At 38.9% G+C, this 26,956-nt stretch overlaps 4 protein-coding genes and 1 long non-coding RNA gene across 6 annotated transcripts; 3 read left to right on the top strand and 2 right to left on the bottom strand.

The window, feature by feature from the left end:
- Positions 1-1,234: 1,234 nt before the first annotated feature.
- LOC114716810 (uncharacterized) lies at positions 1,235-3,401 on the bottom strand. 2 transcript variants are annotated; one of them, XR_003737660.1, is made up of 2 exons: positions 3,130-3,401; positions 1,235-3,020 (listed from the first exon to the last, which is right to left on the bottom strand). It is a non-coding gene; the product is annotated as an uncharacterized LOC114716810 (long non-coding RNA). The 2 variants fall into 2 exon arrangements; XR_003737659.1 differs by having other exon boundaries at positions 3,125-3,399.
- A 2,273-nt stretch (positions 3,402-5,674) lies between these two features.
- On the top strand, positions 5,675-7,699 carry LOC114716808 (glucan endo-1,3-beta-glucosidase 7-like). The gene is made up of 4 exons (XM_028901870.1): positions 5,675-5,744; positions 6,079-7,073; positions 7,177-7,435; positions 7,535-7,699. Exons 1-4 carry the CDS (start codon positions 5,675-5,677, stop codon positions 7,570-7,572), a joined length of 1,362 nt encoding a protein of 453 aa, XP_028757703.1. The 3' UTR covers positions 7,573-7,699.
- A 1,640-nt stretch (positions 7,700-9,339) lies between these two features.
- LOC114716813 (protein LIKE COV 1) lies at positions 9,340-11,349 on the top strand. Its single transcript, XM_028901874.1, has 7 exons — positions 9,340-9,480; positions 9,573-9,625; positions 9,876-9,985; positions 10,088-10,255; positions 10,366-10,590; positions 10,671-10,776; positions 10,857-11,349. The coding sequence occupies exons 1-6, from the start codon at positions 9,340-9,342 to the stop codon at positions 10,772-10,774; spliced, it is 801 nt and encodes a 266-aa protein (XP_028757707.1). The 3' UTR covers positions 10,775-10,776; positions 10,857-11,349.
- A 3,484-nt stretch (positions 11,350-14,833) lies between these two features.
- On the top strand, positions 14,834-23,420 carry LOC114716806 (uncharacterized). Its single transcript, XM_028901869.1, has 9 exons — positions 14,834-15,019; positions 15,858-15,946; positions 16,136-17,053; positions 17,135-17,264; positions 17,850-18,635; positions 18,838-21,511; positions 21,965-22,158; positions 22,309-22,368; positions 22,677-23,420. Exons 1-9 carry the CDS (start codon positions 14,950-14,952, stop codon positions 23,054-23,056), a joined length of 5,301 nt encoding a protein of 1,766 aa, XP_028757702.1. The 5' UTR covers positions 14,834-14,949; the 3' UTR covers positions 23,057-23,420.
- Positions 23,421-24,240: 820 nt separating this feature from the next.
- On the bottom strand, positions 24,241-25,582 carry LOC114716812 (uncharacterized). Its single transcript, XM_028901873.1, has 3 exons — positions 25,270-25,582; positions 24,982-25,167; positions 24,241-24,544 (listed from the first exon to the last, which is right to left on the bottom strand). Exons 1-3 carry the CDS (start codon positions 25,501-25,503, stop codon positions 24,386-24,388), a joined length of 579 nt encoding a protein of 192 aa, XP_028757706.1. The 5' UTR covers positions 25,504-25,582; the 3' UTR covers positions 24,241-24,385.
- Between the last annotated feature and the right edge of the window lie 1,374 nt (positions 25,583-26,956).

Below are 26,956 nucleotides of genomic sequence, written 5' to 3'. Positions count from 1 at the left end.
GGATGTGACGCAAAAGCCATCCTGCTTTATGCACCCATCAGTTCTATCAGCATCATGCCCGTTTTCTGGAACAATTTGGGCAAGAATCCAGAGTGTCGAATCCAGGTGGAATCGAACCACCATCCCCAAAACGTGGCCGTATTGGGCGCTCAAACCAATTTAGAGCTCATGGATCCATCAATAGAGCAAGTTATTAAAGCCAAACCCATTCAAACCAGCGAACAAGCAAAATTCATTCCTCCATATGGATTCTGCACACCTGCAAAATAAAACGCTCCGCGCTTCTGTTCACTCCATCCACCATTGTCTCGCCCAACTCGGGAGAATGAATCCTTGCTCGACCAACGGCATCTCCGCACATGACTCACAGCACCAGTCCATCCATCGCGTCTGACCAGATCAAACCAGACACATTAATTCGTCATTTCAATGAGTGGGGCGTCATAGGCCCACATGCAGGTCTTGCCGCCCAAAAGATTTATAGCATTCATCACTAATACCGCGTGTTGTATACTATAATGAATGGGTCTTCTTATACATTATATATACTATACGATACTAATAATATATTTATTTGTTGTACACCAAAAAAAAAACATAATTATTTGTTGTTACAATATCAGCCTAATTTTTTCGCACGGGCTTGAAAAACAACCACTACATAATATTAGAAGATAACAATTTTCAGGCAAAATTGAAATATATTCACTATTCACATCGGGAGAATGACAACAACAAAAAAATAATAATAACCACTAAATCCTAAATCAAGTTTAGCAACAAATTTCCAAATAAAATTTGTTGACATTACTTATTCGATATTTAGTAATTTCTAACTTTTTTTTTTGTCATTTTCCCATTTAAATATGTTTTAAAAAAAATCGCTCCTCATTTTCATCTCGCTCCAAATAAACCGCCCGGTCGGTTTATAGCAGAATCATCAACCCAGTGCCGAGAGCGAAACATCCAATCCATAAAATCGAAGTACAATTGAGAATCTTATTCGCCAATGCCGCCCCAAAAAGAAATTTACAAAACAATAGGCTAGCCATCTAAATAAGAAACATAGCATTAGCCATTGCCTCCGAAGTCATTAGGAACCAGGCTGACAGATCATACATGCACCGTAAAGCAAAAAACACCAAAGAATCATTAGTAAAACACAAATAAATTGACAAATATACCCCAGATACTGAAGTGCAACAAAGAAATTGAACGACGCACACCAAATTACAAGCCATGTCAGTCGAGGTGCTGTGAAGAAAAACAGTTAAACAATAAAAATCCATTCTCCAAAGCTCGTATCATTAGACTGACTATACCAATCCATTACTGGCAACAAACTAAATGAAGAAGAAATAAACTGCGTGAATACTTTCAGAAAAACAGAAAAAACTTAGCTCAACAGTAGTAGATCTACCTCAAGCTGGGAGAAATACTGGAAGCTCATATCTTGCCAAACTGCAGCTCCAAAAATGCATCTCTGCATACTTCGGAACTCTGCTGCTGACAAGAAGATCCACGCGAATGCAGATGGCGCATTGTCAATGCATCTAATTATTAGAGACAGGTAAACATCTTCCGGTTAACGAGGGCCAGCTATCCATACTCGAAACTAAATAATGAATGCTCACGTTAGGCTTACACCAGGTTACACAAAGACCCGTTAGGGCCTGCTAGACACAGATTCATCCCAATTACCACACACAAGAACAAGAGTGGACGCACAGCCAAGCCTTGAGGCCAACACACACAGAATGCCCCACCTTCTCTGCCTTCAAATCCCTCGCCATAGTTGTAATTATTAGGCAAATAGTATATACTGCCACAAAGAGCATCTAAGCAAACTACTGCTTACATTTTCGATACCCTACAACCACCACCACAAGAAGCCACAGCAAGCCTTATGGGGATTTTCAATATGCTAAAGAACATAAAATTCACAACTAGAGATATTAAATAAACTTACATGGTTGTGAACATCAATCTCAAGAACTTGAATAAAACTACAACTAAACGAAGCGTGTAAAAGAACTTGCCGAAACTAACAAACAATATCTTTAGCAGACAGTTGCTAAATACCGAGAAACATTAGGGAATGGCGTGCGTGATGATTTGCATGTTTGTTATGATGACGCTTTTACGACATGGTTATTTATTCAATAAAGGAAACATATGAAAACAACAGGCAATTGGAGAAAAATAGGGAGATGACGCTGAACATTGCTTGCTTGCTGAAATCAACGGCCACTAGTGTGAACTTCAGTATAATTCATCAATCAAACTGATGCGGTTAATAGAATATATTTGACAGATTGCATCATTCTCGTTGTGAATTCAGTCACCTACCTTATGCATACCTTGTGCAGGCTACACAATCACTCGTGTTTACACGATATAGAGTGTAACCTTAGCTTTAGTGTTTGAGCATCATGCCATAGGTCACGGGTGTGCGGAGTTAAATCCGAGGGCAATTGAAGGAACGTGGAAGAAAAGATAAAAGTAAAAGCAGAGAAGAGAGACGAGAAAAGAAAGGGGAGGAAAAAAAAAAAAGGGAGCAACACACGCCACCTGGGAGGAGAGCCGGGACGAATGAAAAATTGATCCCGAGTCGTCTCCCCCCAAAAACCAAAAGAGAATAATTCTATTAAGATGGGTGACCTGCCATGCAAGCGCACCTGCAATGGCAAAGGTCCAGTAACAAGGAAGAAAACAACAGAACAAATACCTTCTAGATGCATGCCTTACACACCTATCACACACACACGCCTCAGCAACCAAACCCTCCAAAGATCAGATCCAGAAGTTGGATGACATGTTATTATAATAATGGCCCATCGACAAAAAGTTGAATTATTAAGAACATTATGTATGAAACTTGAACCCTTTCGCGGCCAACAAACAGTGATGCAGCAAACGCGTTTACTGTTGAATTCCAAGCGCCACCGCCCCTGCTGTTCATTCATCATACCCATACATGACATCAAGATCCAATCCTCCATTAACCGCACAACCAGATCCTGCCAGTAATGAAAGGCAAATCTAAGAGAAAACATGCAAAAATACCAAACCTCACAAGCCTCGAACATCAAGATCAAAATTATAAAACACAGATCTAGCGTACCCTACTAGGCACGAGAGTGAGATCTCTGAACTAGTGCAGTCCAATTTCAACGTACCCACACAAGCACAGGCTCACAAGGCATGTTCCTCCTGACCGGCAGAATCTGTGTTCTAGACTCGAAACGCTCAAAAAAAGAGACTGCATCTGGAGATTAAAGATGAATTTTTTCATAGAAATTGGGATCTAACTGTTGCCAATTAACCCTTTCAGGCACGCGATCCACTTGTTCCCGGCGAGAGGGAAAGGCTACAGATCAGGCCCCAGGAGCAACCATCGCAGCTAGGGTGATCATTTTTATATGAGAATAGAATCCGATCAACGGCTGTGGGGGCAAGAAAAGAATCAACGGCTGTGACGTTTTCGTAGCAAGGAATGGGGGCGGTGGTTCAGGATATTATTTCTGATGCTAAACTTCTGATTTATAAGGATTGGGTAGTGCAAGTTTCCACTCTCACAGGGAAGAAAACCGAACTGCGTATTTCCTGACTGGATATGCTCATGCTTCTACTTGTATTCCTGATCAAGTCCGACTTCTATGTCAGAGGCGGAAAACAATAAAGGAGTTCTAATGTCTCTTATCTTGTTTTGAGTAAGATATCCAGTTTTCATTCAAGAAGTGGGCTCTCGGCTCCATTTCCATTATATTTTTTAACGTTGCCTCAATGCAGGGCCGCTTCAAATTTATTTTTTTATAAATTATTAGAAAATTATTATAAAATAAATTATCAATTTTAGGCTGCAGTAGTGAGAATAAAATAAAGTAAAAAAATTGTTTAGATCACAATTAAATAACTAAATTTAGTTTGTAGGATGATTAGAATTAGTATGATTTTTATTAAATAACTTTTTAATCATGATTTACCAAATACGAGATGGGTTTTGTCTCGGATAATGTAAAATATGACTATAAATAGCTTTAAGTGGCTTTTTTCAAGGAAAAATGACTTACAACTAAACATGCTCACATTTGCTCTCTAAAAGTTACTTTTATTCTCTTCAATCACTCAACCAAACATACTCTTAAAAAGTTTACATTTTGTCTAAAGAGTTTAAAACTGCAATAAAAGTTTAAAATGTATTTTATAAAATATTCAATCTGAATCTAGTGTTGATCGAATATTTTTGTTTTTTGGGTGGGAGGGGGGCGAAGGAGAAAGGATCAGAAGAAAAACTGAGATAAGCTTTACCCGAATTTTAAAGCTGCTGTTTCATTCCTATAAACAACCTCCATTGCCTCACTGGTTATCTTTTCCATACCTCATGGGGACTTTCCTAGACTATACCTGTTTAAAAATACCATGGCATGTGGATCTATTTATGCCTATAACTGAAGCTACAAAAATGGTTGAATCAATGACTTTTTATTTTGGACAGAGGGTTGAGTCAATATTAATATGTCAATAGATATATCTTATGGAAAGTCATACAATTACATGCACATTTACTTGGGGATGTGCGCGTAGACGAAGGGACAAATGAAGTCCATTTTCCATGAAAATGGGATAGTTGTTTCGTGCCTTGCGTTGTTTCATTTATTCAGGAAACGCCATTTACTGACCCGAAGGAAAGAGTATGACTTCCAACAATTGGCTGGAAAATAGATTCCTTCCCCTTCTTTTAGTTTTACTTTGTCTTTACTTACCTCATTTTTTACTTCCTATTCTTTTCCATCAAGCTCAATTCCTTTAAAGAGCTGAAGCCTTGGTCCTCGAAGCAAAATAATATTCCACAACGATCCACGGTCCCCTGAAGGCCTTTCAAAAGTGCTTTGCTATAACATCGACAAAAGCTTTTTAAATTTCTGCCCCCGCATTTCATAGAGGAGACTATCCTTTTCTTAACATGAAAGCATTCGAGTATACGTGAAAAGTTAGCCAAGGATTAGGGAAATGTGTAAATTAAAGGTGAAAAGGCATATAAGTTATACAACATGGCCTGTGCACATGATAGAATGAAAAACTTACATAGTCAAAATAGTTCACGCGCATGTACGTAGTAAGTAGTATTATTATTAACATGCACTACAACAATAGTGTAATCAAACATCTGATATTGACCTGCTTACAAATTGCACGGCAATCAAAGCTCTCTTTTCTCCTGCTTCCCTTCTGTTTCCTTTTTCTTGACGTCAGATTAGGAACGACGAATATGGAGCTTGAAGACATGCTCCTCATATAGCCTTTTTCTTATTTTTCTTTTGTACTATAAAAGGCCATACGATCTTAAATGTTAAACACGAGACTACTCAAGGTAATTCCTTTTGAGATATTCTTATAACTACAGCAATCATAACCGTCACAAAAAAGGACTGCAACATAATTTTCAATTACTATCAATTTTTATTTTGTTTGCTATTTGGAGAAACGAAACGTAGAAAAGAAAATCATCTTATGGCCCTTTGCCAACATCAAGCAGCCCATTCTCTTAGGCCAAGCTTTGGGTTTACTGGATTCGCTTTCATATATAAGCTATCGCTATCCTCCTTATGTATAAATTCCTTTGTATCTCCTAGCCACTCTCCCAAAAGCAAAAGCAGGATACTCTTCTGCCATGGCACTTTTCTTCCTGTACTCTCCTACCTTTGCATTTCTCGCCCTCTTTCAGGCGTTTAACCTTGTATGTAAGTTTCTACCAGTCTTCTCACCTCTTGGTATTTATAATATCATTTCAGAATTTCTAATTTTTATCCCTTTATGCACGACTCACAATGGTATTCAAGTTTGTGTCTTTCTGGGATTTTTGTTATGGTCCTTTACAGGTCTGGCATCTGACATGAAAGTTTTTCGTCATTGAATTTGTTTTCAAAATTTCAATCTCATCATTCAATCTTCTCTTGTTTATCTTTTGTTGTTCTTTTTTCCTCCCCCGTCATGAAAGAAAAGCGAAGACTTGTCTTTAATCTTGATGGTCACTTTTACACTTTTATACATAACTGAATTTGTCTTTCTTTGCAGATTGCCAATCTTATATTGGTGTCAACTATGGGCAGGTCGCCAATAATCTTCCCCCACCTTCAGCTACTGCCAAGCTTCTTCAATCCACCTTCATAGAGAAGGTCCGATTGTACGGATCAGATCCTGCCATAATCAAAGCCCTCGCCAACACCGGTATAGGAATTGTCATTGGAGCAGCAAATGGTGACATACCTGCTCTTGCTTCTGATCCCAACTTCGCAAAAGACTGGATTAACTCCAACGTGATCCCGTTTTACCCTGCTAGCAATATCATCCTCATCACGGTAGGGAACGAGGTCATGACCTCTAAAGACCATAATTTGATCAATCAATTGCTACCGGCAATGCAAAATCTCCACAATGCCCTAAACGCCGCATCTCTGGGCGGAAAGATTAAGGTCTCCACCGTACACTCCATGGCGGTGCTGAGACAATCCGAACCTCCATCCTCCGGACGGTTCCACCCGAGCATGATGAACGTCTTAAAGGGATTGCTTAGGTTTAACAATGACACCAATTCGCCCTTTGCAATCAATCCTTACCCATACTTTGCATACAAAAGCGATCCGAATAGGCCTGAGAACTTAGCGTTTTGTCTCTTTCAACCAAACTCAGGCCGGTTTGATTCAAACACAAAAATCAAGTACGTGAACATGTTCGACGCTCAGGTTGATGCGGTTCGTTCTGCTTTGAACTTTGTGGGGTTTAAGGACGTGGAGATCGTGGTTGCCGAGACTGGCTGGCCTTACAAAGGAGACAATAATGAGGTTGGTCCAAGTCTTGAGAATGCCAAGGCTTATAACGGTAACTTGATTGCTCACCTTCGTTCCAAGATTGGGACGCCATTAATGCCAGGGAAATCAGTGGACACGTACATCTTTGCGCTTTATGACGAGGACTTAAAGCCTGGGCCAACTTCTGAACGCGCCTTTGGGCTTTTTAAACCTGATCTGACCATGACCTACGACGTTGGACTTATCAAGCACAATAACCAGGTAACATTCTGCTCCTTTCGTAGCGGGGAAAAAAAGACAAAACCCTGAAAAGGAACTAAATAGTCCTAAAAGATGACATTAACGATATGCTTTTTGAATGAAGGTTCCTAATAATACAAAGAAATATGCATGGTGTGTGCCAAAACCAGGCGCATCTGACGCCCAGCTTCAAGCAAATTTGGATTATGCTTGTGGACATGGGATTGATTGTAGCCCAATCCAATATGGTGGGCCTTGTTTTGAGCCCAACACAGTGATATCACACGCGGCATATGCCATGAACCTCTATTACCAAACTTCGGGTCGCTATCCTTGGAATTGTGATTTCTCCCACACGGCCATGTTGTCATCCAGTAACCCTAGTAAGTTGGATCCAACTAGTCTAATTTATGCGCCGTAATTTTCTATAGCTTGTTGCCCGAATTAATCACCATTTATCCCTGGCTATGTGTGTTTTGTAGGTTATAATAATTGCGTTTATCCAGGGGGAGGCATCTAAAAATGAGGTTTCCTTGCTTTTGTGATTTGAGAATGAAGGGGGTGTTGTGAAAATAAAAGTAAAAAGCATTTAATAAGAGAAAAAATTGCAGGAGAGGTGTAGATAATTGGAGATGAGAGCAGTGGAAGAAAAGATTACCATTCATTTTTAAAGTCTTATCATAATAAATGTAAAGCAGCGGAATATAAGGAAAATATAAATTTTGTGAGCGTATATCCTCGCAAATATTATACTAGGTGGCCCCTTTTAACTACTCCTAATTGATGGACGAGAAATTGTTTAGCGTCTGCTAGTGGAAGCGGAATATAGACGCGTGGATGTGTGCAGGGAGAATCTTCCTCTTTTGGCGTTGTTCTTTTTCATTTATTGCCTCGCAGTAAATTAATGTTTTCTTTCATATATCAAGTTTGACCCATACCTGCGATCGTCTTCATGCCACGCTTCACAACTGATATATGTGTTGCTTAAGCTTTGCCAGTAAATCATGAGTCAATTCAGGGGCAGAGGCACGTCTTCAACCCAAATGAGTACTCCTTCCGTCATCCCATCCACAATTACACCCACACACATATTTAGTATATGTAAATGCAACACTTCTACTTTAAATATGTCCCGCACGTCATCGTTTAAAATTTATACATTACATATGATGTTTTTTTTAATAAAATCCGAAGGTCTGTCTAATACTACCTCTGGTTCTTAATATAAGATATTGTTTGATTTTTATTTGGGTCTTAAATATAAATCCTAATCCACTTTGTCTCTCATATTTATATTTTTTTTTCAAGGTAATCCTTCTAACAATAGTAGTTCTAACCAATACACTTTATTAATAAGAATATTTTATGAAAGATTACACCTATTTATTACAAATAACTAGCTTATGATTGTAGTCTTCAAATTAGTCAACTAGCTCTTATAATTAAAACCAAAAGTAGTATTTTTGTTCTTTTTCTTGGTCAACGTCTAATATTTTTGTTTAGATCATCAAAATGCAATAACAACGAAAACATATTAAAAACTTTATCATTTTTTATGGTTTACTAAAATTAAAACATCAGTGATTTGTTTGCCTACACAGAAACATCACACGTGTAGTTTCAAGTTGCATTATTTTTAAATCTCTACAAACATTTTGGTGGCAAAAATAAAAAATCTCTACCGACATTTCATTGGAGTACTTATAAAAATTTGAATATCTAACGTTTTTAAGTCCCAAAATCGTTTTAAAATACTAATCAGGTAATCTTGATAAATATTTAAAACCTCAATGTAATATAAATATTATTTTCCAAAAATTTAGCCCCACGCTCAATAAGCTGGTTCTGTGTTGTTCAGTGTCACGTTTAAGGTCATTGTTAATGTGATTAGGGTACATTTATAAATATTTTTGAACATCTCATTAATGATTAATTGCTAATAATGCATCACACGTTTAGGAATGATAAAAAATCCTGCGAACCAACCCATAATGAATAAGATCACCATAAAAGAATACTAACAATAAATATAATACTAGTACAATAATATAATATGAATATCCAAGACAGAGGTGAAACGAATCGTCTCGAGCAACTGTGTTGGAAGGCATGATCATTAAAATTGTGCCATGTGTGCTTCAAAGAAGGAAAGCAAGAGAAATAGTGGAAAATGCCTCACGGAGCCTATCCTGAGCCTCAGCACTCAAACCCCGCCGATCCCCGGGTTCGATATTCATATCGGAAGTGAGAACAAGAAATAAATCAAAAGTTTGGAGATAGGAAAGATATGGCGACGCGAGAGAGGGAGAGAGATCTAGAGCTCCTCATTCCTGTCCCAGGAATCTCTGAGACTGACATAGGATCCTCTAAATCATCTTCCGCTTCTTCTCCCACTATAATTTCCACACATCACCACTCCGGTCAAGAGGTTTCGTTCACTTTCTTTTTTCATTTTCCTCTTGCTGTATTTTGATCCACATTTAGTTTCCTTATATAAATTTGATTCCCTTCCTTGCGTAGGCATTTTCCAAGGTAATTCGCAGCTGGGCCTCGAAGAAGTTTATGTCAGGATGGTATTTGCACTCTCTTTTTAGGGCAAATTTTTAATTGATGATTTTGATGTTTGCATAATTTTTAGCTCAAGCGAAGGTTTTGCATTGAGAATAGAAATATTATTGCTGATGGAAAGAATGAAACACTAGCAATTTGATATCTACAATGCTCCTGCATGTGTTTTGATGTTTAAATCATTGCTCGCCATATTTTTCTTAAGAATTGCCTTCAACACCAACTCTCATGTCTGGAGTGTAATGTGATGTGCAGTGTCATCCTCCTTCCTATGGCTATAACATTCTATATCACTTGGTTTTTTGTCCGCTTTGTGGATGGTTTCTTCTCCCCTATATATAATCATCTCGGGATCAATATCTTTGGTAAGTTATTGTTATTGTCTAGGTACTCAAAGCTTACGATATTAAATCACAACGACACAAATTATGAATCATGTTAATATGATCAAAATGAATTACCAATAGGTCTCGGATTTGTTACTTCCATCACTTTCATCTTCTTAGTGGGTGTTTTCATGTCGTCATGGGTGGGAGCTTCTGTTCTCACCCTCGGAGAATGGTTCATCAAGAAAATGCCTCTTGTAAGCTACATCTATACTGCCTCAAAGCAAATAAGTACTGCAATATCCCCAGGTCTGCCTATCCCTGTATATCCTTCCGTATGCTTTAGTGCCTTATTGGTTTGGCTGAGGAAAAGAAAGGGAATAAGGGAAATTTAATGCATTAATAACCAAATTCTACAGATCAAAACTCAAATGCTTTCAAGGAGGTTGCAATCATAAGGCATCCGCGTGTTGGTGAGTATGCTTTGGGGTTTATTACTTCTACGGTCATACTGCAGAGGAACTCAGATGAAGAAGAGCTTTGTTGTGTTTATGTTCCTACCAACCACTTGTACCTTGGAGATATTTTTTTGGTCAACCCAATTGATGTTTTGAGGCCTAATCTGTCAGTTCGAGAAGGGATAGGTATGAGTTATTTTATCGGACAATTCAGAACAATTATGACATGTGGTTCTTCAATATCTAAGTGCTCATATGTTGTACAGAGATTGTCATATCTGGTGGTATGTCAATACCTCAAATATTGACTACCATGGGCTCTAAGGCTACCCTTGCAAGAATGGGTGGCTTTGCGGGATCAAAAGTATAATGGTATATTCTGCACCAAAGACATATTTATGTGCATTTAAACTAAACAGCAATTAAGATTTCCTGTTTGTATTTTCTTTCAGGCTTGCCTTGCAAAGTCCAATATTAGTAAAGAGACAAGGAGAAGGATAAGCTTCGATTCATGGTGCCTCGTGGAACGAGCTAATAGCAGGCTCTTTCTAACGGACTCATCACGTTTAAAATAGATGTAAATTGACCCATTACCTCTATTTGTCCTCCATAGCCTTGAAATAAAGGAAATACAATATAGACGCGAAAAGGTTTTCCTGCAGTTGTAGTTCTCTATTTCTTTTCTAGAGCCCTGTCACTGCTAGTCTGCCACTGCCCTTTTTTTTATTAAGCTCTCATTGAGTTTTTGCAGTAAATATATCTGTCTTGATTAATGAGAGTAGTAATAAGGAAGAAAAGTGGAAAGCTAGAATTTGTACTTTGAAGCATGGGTTCCATAAGCTTCATATTTAGCTTCCTCAGGTAATCTATGGTTCTGTTAACTTGTTATGCTTTCCTTGTGAGATTATCTTGGATTCTAAATTTTTTTTGGATTTGATCAATTACCAGATAACTATTCGATTAAGATGTGTGAAGTATTTATTTATGAAACTCTGTACAGGGCTTCCTTTTTCTGGGTGAGAAATGGAAGATGTGTGTTAGGGATGTGCATAACGCCCGCATGCTTAATAAGCTCACCCGAGCACACAAAAAAAATGCCCTGTCCAATCCAGCCCAACAAAAAAATTGTCTGAACAAAAATGAGCATTTTCGGGCCGGGCTAATTCACGGGCGGGGCTGGGCCGTGGATAGGGTATGCTGCCCTGCCTATTTGGTCCTACCCGAAAAAATATATAATTACATATGTATTATAATGTATAGTATTATATTATTTTAAGTAATTAACCCTTTTATTTTGGCTAAAAAAATTTGGTAAAATTAGAAAAAATAAAAGGAGCATAAAAATTATAATCATATAAAAGAATCAAATATCAAAATATAAGATTAAATAAGTTAAATTTCCTTCTTTTCCTCTTACCTCTGATTTTTTAAAACAAAAAAATAAAAATAAAACCACTTTTCAATTCTTGTGCTTTCACATGGCTATAAAAATGCACCAATTTTATGAATGAACTAAAAGATTAAACTACAGATTTAGCTCAGTTATTAAATAATTTTTTATCTCCCATAAGAAATCGAAGACTGAAGAATAAGACTACCTAAGCCTTATATATATATATATGAGTAATTACATATGTATTATAATGTATAGTATTATATTATTTTAAGTAATTATCCCTTTTATTTTGGCTAAAAAAACTTGGTAAAATTAGAAAAAATAAAAGGAGCATAAAAATTATAATCATATAAAAGAATCAAATATCAAAATATAAGATTAAATAAGTTAAATTTCCTTCTTTTCCTCTTACCTCTGATTTTTTTAAAACAAAAAAATAAAAATAAAACCACTTTTCAATTCTTGTGCTTTCACATGGCTATAAAAATGCGCCAATTTTATGAATGAACTAAAAGATTAAACTACAGATTTAGCTCAGTTATTAAATAATTTTTTATCTCCCATAAGAAATCGAAGACTGAAGAATAAGACTACCTAAGCCTTATATATATATATGTGAGTAATTAAGTCATTCGGCCTATCTCAAAGCATGATAATTGATTTTTTTTTTTACATATGATATGGGTAATGTATTACTAAGTGGGGCAGAAAAGCCCGTTCTGCTCGGCCTGCCCTTACCCAGCTTAAAATGGCTAGGGCATCTACTGGGTCATGCGGGGTAGCAGGCTGCAAAACTCAACTCACTCATCTTTCGGGCTGGGTATCGCGCATAGGGCTTATCTTGCCCAGCTCTGCCCATGCGCAAGCCTACCGTGTGCTAGGCTGTTATGGATTCTAAATTATTTGATGGACTTGATAATATGCATCTACTCTGTCCAGTTCTAAATCACAAAAAAAAGATTAATCAAATCAAGACATTAAGTTAGACAATTTATTGCTGGACCAGGTCATATATCAATGTCGAGTCTCTCAGTTATCAAGGCTTGACTGAGCCTTCTTGACATTAGAAGTGATTAAGATGAGAAATAAATAAATATTTAATTATATTTTATGGAATTTTTATTTTTTGTCATTACAAAATGATCCTAATTTTTTATTTTATTTTTCATCACATCGAGAAGGACAACTTTTTTTAAAAGTTGTCCTAACAAAATAGTCTAATCTAATCATAATTTATAAGGTAAAAATATCATTACCCCTCTTTTGATTTGGCAAAAATGTTGAGTGCTATTGATTAGTTAAAGTAGACTCTATATAAAAAGTCTTTAGCTTTTGCGTTGAGGTGTGACGGAATGTGTATCATCGTCATAATAAGAAAGAATACAACTCATGTCTTTTTTTAAAAAGGGGATAACATAGGGTCTCTCCTCCCAAGTTTGGGATCAATTTAATTGGAGTGAGTTTGTTGCTCCATAATTAATGAGATGAATAGATAATTTCTTCGTCATTATGTTTTCCCCCCCTCAATTGACATAGTTTACATGGTATTAGAGTCATTTGATTCTAAAAAAAACAAGAAACAATAACCGATCGTAAGAATAACAATAAAACTGAACAGTAAAAGTTTTTATACTGTGTGCTTTACAAAAAAATTATAAATGATAAAACTAGAGATGAAAAAAATCAATAAAAATGTAACTGGTATCATAAAAATAAAGGATCAAACCATGTAATAAAAAACAATAGACGACTGTTCAAATGGTTACTAAAGAACCAAACTGAATATTCGTCTTCCACCCCACTGACCTATTCATAAATTTCTCAATTTATAGCTAGAGGCACTCAACTTTACCCTTTAATCGTTGGTTGAAGACAGCTTTATTTCAGAAACTCTATAGTTTAATTCACGCCTTCTTATTGTCTGTTGTTGCAAGTTGATACTTTAGTCAGTCTAAACAATGTCAGCTTGCGACTAATGATAAAAGGGTAAAAGAAGTCATTGAATACACAAAAATACGGTATAACATTCCCAAGCGACAGTAATAACCTTATCCGGCTTCATGAACTTAACAACTTCCTCTCTAGGAGCAAAAGAAATGTTCACTATATCCTCATTGCCAATTCAATTAATTTGCAAATTAAGAAACAATGTAGACGTTAAAGTAACATATCGATTTAAGAGTTTTGATAGTGAACATCAATCTAACGATAAAGAGATGGCGGTAGATCAAGAAACTTGTTAAAGCGAGATCGCTTAACTAAGAAATTGGACTGAGTTAGACTTAAACATTTCTGACACAATTAACTTGAGCTCATTGACCCAAATATAACCAATTTGCCTATCCTACGAAATGAATACGGCCACCCCACTATTAATCTTTAAAGCATGAACCGGCAGCCAGGAAGGAACACGGCATGATCTACACGTTCTAGGAGGAGTATGAGAAGTGAAAAAGCGGCAAAGGAAGGCACAGATACAGAGGTAAAAAAGTACGAGACTTGCTATTTTTCTTATTTCAATTCAGTCACTTCGCTTATTGAACAGATTCTTACTTTATACAAGAGCAAGGGCAATAACGCCATTTGATACACCCCCAGGAGCCCTCGACAACGGCCCCTCCCCGATGAGTGATGAGGGCAGGCTCATCATACCCCACTGTTGAAATAGTAGCCGCTCGATCCTGGAAAACTGTTCGCTGCAGCCATCTCAGGTGAAACGACCTCAAGCAGTGACGTTTTGGCCCGCGGGATGGGGGCGGAGGGCGCGCCACGAGATGTCACCGAAAAAATGCGAGGAAAATCGCAGGGGTACAAATCCTACCCACCAGTAACTCGCGTCCAACACACGACACGAAATAGACTAGGAGCGTGCTTGTCACTGTAGATTTTACAGCGCGTGGATTATGTTTTCAATAATCAAAGGAACTCGTCTAAAGTGTTCAGGGGTCGGGCAACATATCTCACTAGCGTGAGCCCATGGGTTGAATCGGGTTAACGTGTACACTAGCATTTATCTTGCTGTGAGGCTTAACCTATATTCCCCACTGATCCTTTAGTCTGTTTTCTCTCACCTCGTTCAAGCGCAATCAAAAGCAAAAGGGTTTTCCTTGCCTCGTTCGGTTTCTCGTCTCTCGTCCTCGCTGTCATCCATGGCTGAACGTACCGCCTCTGATACTCGCCTCCGCATCTCCGCCAATCCTCCGTATGAGATCTCCAAAGGTATTTCATCTTCTTATTTTTCTCGACTCCTATCTTTTGACCTATCATTTCTGACGTAAACCCTAGCTCTCGTGAGCTACTTGGGCTTTTCCTTATCATTCTTTTCAGTTGATTTCCACAATGAAAATGCAGTTTATTTTTTTAAACTGAGTTTAGGGTTTTGCTTTATCTTCAAACTGTCATTTTTTCAAGTCCTTCTTTCCAATCCCAATTTATTTAGCTGTCGGTCTAGATTTTGAATTCGGGAGGTTAGACACATTGACGAATTGGTCACTACGAGTGGATATACTTACAGCGCTGATTTGCTTCTTTTTTTAGCACGCATTTGAACTGGCAGTTTTATGTTTCTTGGTCTCATTAATTTCTTTTTTTTCTCTCGGTTGCGCAATATTTTTTACCGCACCCGTGTTCGCGTTTTTTGTTGTTGTGCTTTTAATCACTTGATGTTTAAGACATATTTTGTACTGAATGTCGCTGTTATTTTAAGTGATGGGTACTACTGTATTTTGTTTTGATGTGTATCGTATTTTTACTGCTTCAAGTGAACAATAGCAGAAAATACATGTAATTGTATGATGCACATGAAGAAAATTTGTTTTGGGAACGACGGAAGCTAGACAGAGTTTGTTCCTTCTTTGCGGTGGGAAACTGGCTTATTGCTTTATTTATTTATTTATTTATTGTTTGCCTTACATGCTTTTTATGCCATAAGTGAAACTTGAAACTTTACATAATGCTTTTACAACTTCTTCAATTTGCAATGGGCAATTTGTATGATTATTTTTGGTTTTAAGTTGACAAAGTTTTGATAGACTGAACCATCTAGCCCATTGTGCAGATTTTCAGGGCCCTGACAATCCTATTCCTCTCTCACCTCAGTGGCTTTTGCCAAAGCCCGGTGAGAGTAAACTTGGAACAGGAAGTGTGGTATGTAATAGCTGCATCTGTAATTTTCCTACTTTTTATGCTTTGTACATCGGATCAGTGCATGTATACAAAGATGATTTATTTTTTGCATGTTTACTTTATTAACTAGATGCCCCCGTTCAGCTTTGCATTAATAAATTATAGTTTCCTCAAAAGTTCTTTTTCCTTCTCTCCTCTTTTCTGTCCCAGGAAAACCATGTGGTTCCAGCTCCACCATATGGCAATCGCTCAGAGACTGTCAAGATATCTGGAAATGGTGAGGATCTGCATGATGCCCATAAGAGAAAGGATGTTTTCAGGCCATCCATGCTTGATTCAGAAAGTGTTCGTCGTGACCGTTGGCGTGATGAAGAGAGAGACACCAAGTTCATACGAAAGGACCGTTGGAGGGATGGGGACAAAGACCTTGGTGATGCTCGGCGTGGGGATCGGTGGACTGAAAATATGCCCACAAGGCACTTTGGAGAATCACGTCGTGGTCTACCTGATAGATGGAATGATTCAAGTAACAAAGACACAAACTATGATCAACGACGTGAGAGTAAGTGGAACACACGTTGGGGTCCTGATGACAAGGAGCCAGAAAGTTTGCGTGAAAAATATGGTGGTTCTAGGAAAGATGGTGAAGTTCATATGGACAAAGGCTTGTCAAACATTTCCAATCATGGAAAGGATGAAAAGGAGGGGGATCATTATCGGCCATGGAAACCTAATTCCTCACAGAGTCGTGTAAGGGCGGAGCCACCCCACCACCAAAACTTAACACCAAACAAACAAGTCCCTACATTTTCTTATGGACGGGGCCGTGGGGAGAATACGCCTCCTGTCTTCTCTCTTGGACGTGGTCGGGTTGGCCCTGGTGGTAGCCCTATGAATAGTATCTCTTCATATTCTCATTATCCTGGAACTAATATGGATAAGATTGAAAGTTTGCCTGGAGAGCCTGGTCTATTTATGTACAGCAGGATGAAGTTACTTGATGTGTACAAGGTAACTGACATGCATGCAACTAGAAAATTTGCTGATGAGTTTGTTCAAGTTCCTCATCTAACACAGGATGAACCTCTAGAGCCCCTAGCACTTTGTGTGCCAACTCCTGAAGAACAGGTAAGTAGTATTTTTATATTGTTCTTCTGGATGCCATTGCAGCTTTTGGTGGTTGATTAGATTGCATTCCTGTGTGCGCAGGATGCTTTAAAAGGAATTGACAGAGGGGAAATAATTAGTAGCGGTGCACCTCAGGTGCCAAAAGATGGATGGAATACTGCTGATGCCGCACAGTCAAGACGAATGAAGCTAGGAGGTGCCCCTCTCCAAGGTATAATCAGGATAGAAGCCTGAAGATGGGTTTGGGTGTAGGCTAACTGCTCTTGCTTGGAATTGATTTGTTTTGGCTGGCTGTCTTGATTATCATACAGATGAAGGTTCTGATAGTGTAAAAAATGATTATATATATATGTTTATACTGTCAAACATATTTTCTAATTAATGACTCCAATCTGTAAAGTTTTGATGCCTTGTCTATCTGGTCTTATTTGAGTTTCAGCAAAATAAAAATAGGTAATTTTAATTGTATGGAATAGTGTTTGGTCATTTACGAATTTGCAATTTCCCTCTTTCTTTTTGTTACCTTTAAATTAACTTTTTTAGTGATGAACATTCTCATGAGATATGAGGAGGTAAGTTTTTATCATCAATAACATTAGTCAGCTTGTTTATCTTTCCTTTTAATGAAAAGAAATTAAAAAGTGAATTTTCTTCACGATATTCCGGGCAAGTCACTAATTCAGTTTATACTTCTGATGTTTGTGACCAACAATTTTCTTCCTTCTGTACTTCACAAGAAAGAATGTGCCTTTTTTGGGCAATTTTTAGAAGTTTTCCTAATTTCTTCTTGTTGCAGACAAGGGTGAAGATGTAGTTTCATTCAAGCTCGCTGATGAGGTTCCTAGCAATAGAGAATTGACCTTTGAAGGAGATGGTTCTGTTAATCCTGCTGCTGCATTGCGAGCTATGCCAACAAGCGAGCATCCAAACACTTCTTTGCATGATGTGCCTGGTGATCTTAAGTCAAGAAACTTAGATATGACTTGGTCACATCAACTGAAGGAACCTCATAGCCAGCGTGAAAGTAATCTGAGTTATTTATCTGACTCCAAAGATGTACCTAAGTGGCAAACTAATGAAGATCCCATAGTTAAGAGGCAGCTATCTGGCATTTTTGACACTGGGTTTGAAACACGGAGAGTTCCTCAGACTCCTCCAGAGGAGTTATCTCTTTTCTATAAAGATCCTCGGGGTCAAATTCAGGGTCCCTTTAAAGGAATTGATATTATTGGATGGTTTGAGGCTGGATATTTTGGCATTGATTTACCTGTTCGTATGGAAAATGCTGCAGCTGACTCGCCTTGGGTGTCACTTGGCGATGCCATGCCGCATCTGCGAGCTAAGGCCCGGCCACCACCAGGGTTTGCTGCGCCAAAACCAAATGAGTACACAGATGCATCTGGGCGTCAAAATTCCAATGCCTTTGGGAGTATTCATTCTGGCTTAAGTGAGATTGAAGTGATGAGAAATGATTCTAGGAATAGACAGAGTTCTGCCACAGAAGCCGAAAATAGGTTTTTGGAGTCACTGATGTCTGGAAATAAGAGCAGCCCCTCAATTGATGGTCAGACTTTGTCAGAAGGTTTGTCCTTATTTTGTCAAGATTTTTCCCTTTCCAAAAACTTAGATACAGGTATATTTCAGTGTGTTGCCTTTGTTATCTGTAGTTTATTGAGCAAATTGTATTGTGCTGGTGGATTGTGTGGCTTGACTTGAATTAGGCTATATTAGGAGCGTCTTTTTTATTTTTCTGGGTAATAATTCTGGTTATTTGGATTCATCAGGAGTAGATACTGGAAACATGTTAATGCTGGCCAAGAGGATGGCACTTGACCGACAGAAGTCAATACCAAATACTTACCAGTATTGGCCTGGGAGAGATGTAGCATCTCTAGTGTCAAAATCAGATATTGTCCCAGATGCACCTGCACCACCACATTCAAAACTCTTTGCTTCAGCAAGTGACAGTGGTCTTCAGCCTCGGTCCCAGAATGCTGACTTGATGTCTATCATCCAAGGACTGTCTGACAGGTCATCCACAGGGTTTAATAATGGTGTTGCTGGATGGTCAAATTATTCTGTGCAAGGTGGTTTGGATTCACTGCAGAATAAAATTGACTTGCACCATGATCAGAACTTCCCTCAAGGGCCATTAGGAATTCAACAACAAAGGGTACAACCTCAAAACCAGTTGCCTTTTAGCAACCTGGCAGCTCAAGCTGTAGATAACCCCTCTGGTGTTTTGACAACGGAGAAATTACTTGCGACTGGTTTGTCCCAGGATCCTCAAATGTTAAATATGTTGCAACAGCAATATTTGATGCATTTGCATTCTCAGGCAGCTGTTCCATTGCAGCAAATGTCATTGCTAGACAAATTCTTCTTACTGAAGCAACAACAGAAACAGGAAGAGCAGCAGCAGTTATTGAGGCAACAGCAGCAGAAGCAGCAGCAACTGCTTTCTCAGGTGCTGCAGGAGCATCAGTCTCAACAGCACTACGGGGATCCTCCTTATGCACAGTTGCAGGGAGGTGGAATACCAATGGGGAATTTGCGTGTCGATCCTTCTCATATTCAGCTACCACAAGAGATTTTTCCAATCAGTTCACAAACACCAATTCCCACCATGCAAGATACTCTGGCCAAGACTTTGAGCTTACCTGGGCAGGATGCTAGTTATGGTGTAAGCAGTGAAGCTTCTGCCCCACCTATATCTCACCAAATATTTGGCAATATTGCTCATCAGAAAAGTTGGGGCCCTATTCTTCCAGAGCAAAGTAATGAATTGCAGCAAAAGGAATCATTGCCTGTATCAACAATGGTAGAAAGTTCCATGTTGCATGAAAATAGAATTAAAGAGGAACCTGTGGTAAAATCTCTCTCTGTTTCTGACACTGCTGCTAGATCTCTGGAGCAGATGCCGGGTAACACATGCAAAGCTGATGATATTTGCATGACTGCAACTTCTGAGTCTGGTGAGCATTCCATACCTGCTGCAGCTGATGCTGGGAAGCTATCAGCTGGAACTTGTGCTTTTGAGTCTCCAGCAGCAAGTAATATGGATAGTAGTGTGAAGATTGAATCAGATGGTGCACACGAAGAACTGCCTGCTGGAAGAGACAGGCCCACTGATGAGCCCGCCCCTGCAGATGTAAAAAATGTTGAAGCACGGGAGCCGAAGAAGGCTTTTGAGAAGAAATCCAAGAAGCAGAAGTCTTCCAAATCTCAGTCTTCTGATTTAGTGAAGGGATTGTCAAAGAGTCCACCTTTGGAGCAGTCAAAGCAATCAGAAACTGTAAAGCCAAACGCTGACATAAAGTTGGGAGAAGCCAGCAAGGGAGAGCCAGTTCGTGAAACCAGTATGCCACCTGCAAGGGATAAGACCAATAAATCTGTGGCAGCTACTGAGGGGGCTGATCAAGATGTCAATGCCATGTCTGCAACTGTTCCAGGAAGAATCCCCGAAATTGTTGTTGAGGGTGTTGTGAAGGCAGCTAGTTCTGTTTCCACACACAGTACGGAAGTAACTGTTGGGCGAGCTTGGAAACCTGCTGTGGGTATCAAGGCAAAGTCTTTACTAGAAATTCAACAGGAAGAACAGAGAAAGGCACGAACTGAAACACTTGTTTCTGAAATTACTACTTCTGTCAATTCCATGAGTCTGTCAACTCCCTGGGCTGGGGTTGTGGCCAATCCAGATGCAGTAAAGGTATCCAATGAAAGTCAAAGAGAACTAGACAATACTGAATGTTTAAGTAAGCCTGATACTTCTCAAAATGCCAAGGGAAAGAAAAGCCAACTACATGATATATTGGCAGAAGAAGTTTTAAAGGAATTTAACGAAAGAGATACTGACAGTCCAGACATTTCTTCCTCCCAAAATACAGTGATTCATTCTGATTCAATAGATGATGACAACTTCATTGAGGCAAAAGACTCTAAGAGAAACCGGAAGAAGTCAACAAAATCAAAGGGCTCTGGGGCCAAGGTCTCCAACCTGATTTCATCTAGTGAAGTAGCTATTGGTACAAGTTCCATAGAAAAAGGTAAAAGCTCTCGCGCTGTGCAGGTGGAGAAAGAAGTAGTGCCTTCAATTCCTGCAGGACCCTCTCTTGGAGACTTTGTTCCCTGGAAAGGGGAGCCTGTAAGCCCCTCACCATCTCCAGCATGGTCTGCTGATGCTGGTCGGGTTCCTAAACCAACTTCATTAAGGGACATTTTAAAGGAGCAGGAGAAAAGGGCTTCTGCACAGCCTAACCAGTTACCTACTCCTCAGAAGTCACATCCTGCCCAAGCAGCTCGGAGTACTGGTTCATCATGGCCAGTATCAGCATCCTCTCCATCTAAAGCTTTTTCTCCAATTCAGACAAGCTCACATTCTGCTTCTCAGTCGAAATATAAAGTGGATGATGACTTGTTCTGGGGTCCCATAGAGCAATCTAAGCAAGAAACTAAACAGTATGTTTTGTCTATTTTTTGTTCCATTTATGTTTAGTGGATCTTGTTTAATTTCGTTGATACTGCCCTTTTCAATGCCTGTTTAGTTTGCAAGACATGAATTATATGCTGCTATGATGACCAGAAGCGAAGATCTATTGGCAAAAACAATCATATGACTTTTGAAGGAAGGGTTTTAATTTCTCATTTGCAGTAATCACAGTAATAAATGATTAAATAACAGTGATTGGCTTGGATTTGAAAAGTATTGGCAAACCTCTAGAAACAGAGACTCATTGCCTTCATTATTATACATGAGTAACACTTTTCACCTTTAAACTAGAGCATTCAAATTTGAAAGTAAGATGCCCAATAGTAGGTTTCTAACTTACTCTTTCCTTATATCTCATGTTTTGGTTGCCAAATTGAGAGTGAGTGGATTGTAGCTGATTTCTTTTCTATCATTGAATGCAGGTCGGATTTCCCTCAGCTTGCAAGTGAGGGAAGCTTGGGCTCTAGAAAGACTCCCATTAAAGGGAACTCGCCTGGGACATTAAATCGACAGAAATCAGTTAGTGGTAAACCAGCTGAGAGGTCTCTGTCTTCATCCCCTGCATCATCTGTGTCGTTGCTGAAATTGAAAAAGGATGCCATGACTAAGCATTCTGGTAAAATTGAATGGCTATTCTTTTGTGTTTTCAACACTGCTTAGTTCACTTGCCTGGAAGTTCTGCATCTAGTTTCATCCTTTATAAGTTCTATTTCATGATTGGCTCTTTGGTGATTCACTAAAGATAATGACTCCTTCACATGTACAGAGGCCATGGACTTCAGAGATTGGTGTGAGAACGAGTGTATTAGGCTTATTGGGACAAAAGGTACGTTCCCTTTTAATGTAAACTTAGCTTTGGTTTTCAAGTTAATTTGGATGTCTGTTATGCTTTAAGGTTACTTGGCAAGTCAGTTTTTGCGTAAATTCTTATTTTCTGGACGAGAGGAAATTTTGTCAAGTGCTTGTGTTCGTCTGATTAGAAGGGACACCTTGAATAAAGTTTAGCATTGTTAGAGCGGATGGAGCTTTTCCCATGATGAACGTTACATTGAATACAGCAGCTCAGAGAATTTAATTCAGTATGTTATACTTGAAGTAACTTGTACATGACCATTTAACTCGGGTGGCTTGCAGATACAAGTTTCCTTGAATTTTGCCTGAAGCAATCCAGATCAGAAGCTGAGATGCTTTTAATCGAAAATCTGGGATCATACGACCCTGATCACGAATTCATTGATAAATTCCTAAATTACAAGGAGTTGCTGTCATCAGATGTACTTGAAATAGCTTTTCAAAGCCGGAGTGATCACAAAGTTCATGGACGTAGTGTTGGAGACATGAATCCTGGAAATGCAGATATGAAGGACCTTGACACCTTAGGCCCTGACGGATCTTCAAAGGGCGGAGGAAAGAAGAAGGCTAAGAAAGGGAAGAAGGTCAGCCCTTCAGTCTTAGGCTTTAATGTCGTAAGTAACAGGATCATGATGGGCGAGATTCAGACAGTAGAAGATTAATTTAATTAGAGCTTCTTGCGGGAGATATAGAGACCTTTTGGCTGTGCTTGGTAATTTGTAAATGATTTTGACGGTTTAGGTGTTTTTTTGCCCCCAACACCAGCAGCAGCAGCAGCACTAGGTGGTGGTTCTGCTCAAGCATTTTTGTCGACTAACTGTAGAATTTATTTTGACGTTTGATGACGCTGAGCGAGCTATAATCTAACGTCTGGCTTACTGACTCGACTTGTTAGTTTACTTTTTTCATTCTATTGCTAGGAAGTAGTTAGTGGAACAAAATTTGTATAGGTGGAAAAGTTTTAATGCCTGGATGCACAATATTAAGGTATATCATTTGCGTTGGATGCGGCTAGAAGTCTTTTAAGCTATGGAGGCTTATTATGTTGCTTGGCCTTCACCCAGTCCTATGTTGGTTTAGTCCAAGTAATTTCTCCAAGTCCTATCGCTCAATTTTGTGATTTTTTTTTTCAATTACAAGGGGACAGACAATAATGACTCAATTACAAGAGGAATTGAACCTTGGCCTCCCACTTGGGGGGAAAAAGCCTTCTCACCATTAATTTATTAGGCTATTGAGTGATGACGTCATTTTGTGATAAGTTCAATGATCAGATTGTTGTGTCCAACATAATTGCCGTTAAAATGCTTTGATTCCTTCAATTCCAAAATAACCATTCCATACGCCCATAGTTATTGGCTTATTGCCTTGAGATGGCTAGTGCGTCCTATTCTCATGTCAGATTAAAGGAGCACTGCGCTTTAAAAGGTCCAAGTCGGAGAAAATAGCTCCCCAAGTTGGCTTTCCAAGTCCACTTGACGTTCATGCGAGTATTCTTCACAAAAAACTATAATTTGAAGCTCCCCGATCCTTTTCGTCATTCCCGCGACAGGTCTGGGGTGGAGTGTGTCTGATGTGATCATCAATTGCCTCCGAAAGATCTCTTTTTGCCGCCCTTCCAAGTCTTATTTCCATCAACAGTTCTCCAATCCACTGCCCTAAGTATATGTTAGGCTCCCTTGCACAGGTTTCTTAAATTTTAAAAACATCAAAGACTTTAATATTAAGCGTCAGAATATCCCTTCGGCGTTTAAAAATGATACATTTAAATTATTATGTTAAACGATGGTACATTAAGTATGTATTGATGTATATTAATAGTGTGACTTATTTTAAATTATATATATAAATGACATAGTAATGCATTGACTTATATTAAATTAATAAAAAATTCTCAAAAGAAAGGTCCACAATAAAAGATGTCTATAAACCATCATCAAGTAGTTTGCAGGCCAAATGTGTTGAGATGGTGAGAGGGAAAGGGAATATTTTTAAGCATGTGTTCTCTGTAAATAATCTGCTTCAGTCTGCTCAGGCTTGAAGGTTTCGATGTTGCGAAGGAGATGAGGTTTCCTGTTGTCAGTTACTGGCAGCCTTAATATTTTCCGCGCTCTTCTTTGCCCCTTGCTTTTGTTTGATACTCTACTGTTCTGCACCATGCTCATTCTACTTTAGTTAGTAATTGCCTATTCGGTGACACGAGCAAATATTTTGCAGATCGATGATAATTAAAAAAGAAGAAAAATGGCGCACGCGCTTGTGCCTGAGAGAAAGTCACAGTACGCTAGATTCGATCAAGAGTTAGTCAAGTTCGTGTATTTAAGAGGGAGAATCACAACAATCAATCAAACAGAAGATCTAATTCGGCTAAAGATTCTTGAATTTGATGGCCACACACACAGCTCCAACTCAATATGTTTATTTCTGACATGAAGAATTTAGTAAAACTTTGACATATAGCTAAGGGGTATGTTAAGTGCGTCCATTTTAAGGTATATGTAATTTCACGAGGAATTTATCTTCCAAACCAGCTTTGTTCGCATATCACATTCTTTGGAAAAGGAGAAAGTGGAATGACACAGCTTACCGACAAGCGCAACGACATCTTAGCGATTTCGGAAACAGCAGCTTCTCGTACGCCACGAACTTCACTCGCCAATTGCTCGTAAGCAGCTTCAAATGCCTCCGACCAAAAACGCGGCAACCGACTGGCGGCGCTGTGAGTGTACACATCCCACATGCGCCTCACCGTCTTCTCCCTCTCCTCCAGTTCCTATCCCGCACAGCAATATCCGATCCAGATTTCAGACATTTACACAAACCAATCATAAAGCAAATCAAACCGAATCAAAGTTGATTACAGTGGTAGAAGTACCAGGACATCGATATCGTTGAGAATCCTAGAATCGGAGTCGTTGGGGAAACGAAGAATATTGACCGGTGACAATTTGAGAGTAACGGAGCCGGTGAACATGGACCAGAGAGCTAGAAGAACGATCGCAGTTATGACCCACCAGAACCTGTTGTGTCTGTTGCCGACAACTGCATCTTCGGAGCTCTCTCTCTCTGTCATGGCGGTTCTTGCGGATGGATCTTCGGCCTTCATCATGCGTTGTGTCTATGTCCGTCTGTATGTTGGGGAAGTGAACATGCGCGAGCTTCGTTGCGGAGCAGAGGAACCATACTTTGAAAGTCTAAGATTGTGAATAGAATCATGTGGTGCGTTGCGAACCACCGCGTTAACAGGTTGGTAAAGAAGCATGCACAGTGTTAATTTAATTCCTTGTGGAAATCAAGCCATTTTAAAAGTCATTTTATGATGCAAAAATTTTATCTCAATTTACATAAAAAAAAAAAACTTTTTAAAAATGCTTTCAAATGGTCATCTAGCTCAACCCAAGCTGATTCTGAGTTCGCACCAAACTCAGAAAAAATAGTGTGACTTTGACCCTGAATAATCATACGACGGACTGACTTAGGAATGATAAGATTCTGTTTATTTTTTTACTTTTTTTTTTCTCCCACTGCGTCACAATCAGATTTGTTCTAATATTTTTTTTTAACTACACACAAGTATTTTCTTATTAGAATCAATCATATTCAATGCACTTTGGATTACCAGTGTGAAGGACTAAATTTTTTTGCTAAATCTGTGAAGAAGTAAGGAGCATTGAAGATCTCGCAATGGAGGGTATTTCCCGACCTAACGGCCTTTTGACACTGGTCTCAAGAGCACAAGGCCCGTTTGGGCAAGCGGACCACCAGTTTCGGCTCCACTTTTTATTTGCCCAAAAAGAAAGGGCTGAACTCGTCAAAATGGAGCGCTTATGTTTGGACTGTAACGCAATCCCTCAATATTCAGGAGAATAAAGATATAATTGTTGGTTAATCATGGACAGCAACAAATTAGCTATCCTTGATGTGGATAAGTATGCAAATATTTGGGTGTGGGTTTGGTCCCGGTCAAAGGGTGAGAGACGTATGAATTATGATTAGCAGCAAGCAGCAGAAGCAGTATTGAGTTTGGTTGCTGTTTGGAAATACTAGTCTATATGTATGTCCCCGTGCAATCCGATCGAGAGATTGCGATGCCACGCCTCTGAATGATCTCGTCGGATTGCGCATCTCTAATTTTAAAAAAAATTAAAAAAAGGGCCAAACCAATTCCTCAAAAAACAAAAAGCCAGAAGAAATGAGAATAAATAAACAGATGCGGGGGTGGTGAGGTGTCAGAATCATTCTTTTGCGGTTGGGGAGATATGCGTTGTTGAACTCGTCAACTCATTCCGGGGCACGCTTTGTTTGTTCTGTCGATCGTGGCGTGGTCTCACATTTTCTTGAATGTCTCTTTACTGTAAACATCTTGAAAGGACTTGCAGTTATTGTGTCTTGATGATTATTATTATTACTCGAAACGAAATCACGTCAATGCAGTTATTAATGGATAGGAATTGGCATTAACTCTGATCTGGTGTGCTTTTAAAGACTTGATGTGAGGTGAAAATTAGAACTGGGTTGCTGCTTAAACCACAAAATAAAAGAATACAAAAATTGACCAGATC

This window comes from Neltuma alba, unplaced genomic scaffold (genome assembly GCF_004799145.2).
Source record: "Neltuma alba isolate B1F8T4 unplaced genomic scaffold, ASM479914v2 tig00011688_pilon, whole genome shotgun sequence".
NCBI classification, from domain to species: Eukaryota; Viridiplantae; Streptophyta; class Magnoliopsida; order Fabales; family Fabaceae; genus Neltuma; species Neltuma alba.
This window is presented reverse-complemented; position numbering and strand designations above follow the sequence as displayed.

What these genes read in the sequence shown, in the direction of transcription:
- LOC114716808 (XM_028901870.1), top strand. Translation starts at nt 5,675, where the DNA reads ATGGCACTTTTCTTCCTGTACTCTCCTACCTTTGCATTTCTCGCCCTC. An exon ending in TTATCAAGCACAATAACCAG is followed by an intron (nt 7,074 to 7,176) that starts GTAACATTCTGC and finishes TTTTGAATGAAG; the next exon opens with GTTCCTAATAATACAAAGAA. An exon ending in GTTGTCATCCAGTAACCCTA is followed by an intron (nt 7,436 to 7,534) that starts GTAAGTTGGATC and finishes TGTGTTTTGTAG; the next exon opens with GTTATAATAATTGCGTTTAT.
- LOC114716813 (XM_028901874.1), top strand. Translation starts at nt 9,340, where the DNA reads ATGGCGACGCGAGAGAGGGAGAGAGATCTAGAGCTCCTCATTCCTGTC. An exon ending in AAGAAGTTTATGTCAGGATG is followed by an intron (nt 9,626 to 9,875) that starts GTATTTGCACTC and finishes TGTGATGTGCAG; the next exon opens with TGTCATCCTCCTTCCTATGG. An exon ending in AAGTACTGCAATATCCCCAG is followed by an intron (nt 10,256 to 10,365) that starts GTCTGCCTATCC and finishes CAAATTCTACAG; the next exon opens with ATCAAAACTCAAATGCTTTC.
- LOC114716806 (XM_028901869.1), top strand. Translation starts at nt 14,950, where the DNA reads ATGGCTGAACGTACCGCCTCTGATACTCGCCTCCGCATCTCCGCCAAT. An exon ending in TGGTCAGACTTTGTCAGAAG is followed by an intron (nt 18,636 to 18,837) that starts GTTTGTCCTTAT and finishes TGGATTCATCAG; the next exon opens with GAGTAGATACTGGAAACATG. An exon ending in TCTAAGCAAGAAACTAAACA is followed by an intron (nt 21,512 to 21,964) that starts GTATGTTTTGTC and finishes CATTGAATGCAG; the next exon opens with GTCGGATTTCCCTCAGCTTG.
- LOC114716812 (XM_028901873.1), bottom strand. Translation starts at nt 25,503, where the DNA reads ATGATGAAGGCCGAAGATCCATCCGCAAGAACCGCCATGACAGAGAGA. An exon ending in TCAACGATATCGATGTCCTG is followed by an intron (nt 25,168 to 25,269) that starts GTACTTCTACCA and finishes TGTGCGGGATAG; the next exon opens with GAACTGGAGGAGAGGGAGAA. An exon ending in AGATGTCGTTGCGCTTGTCG is followed by an intron (nt 24,545 to 24,981) that starts GTAAGCTGTGTC and finishes AGCATGGTGCAG; the next exon opens with AACAGTAGAGTATCAAACAA.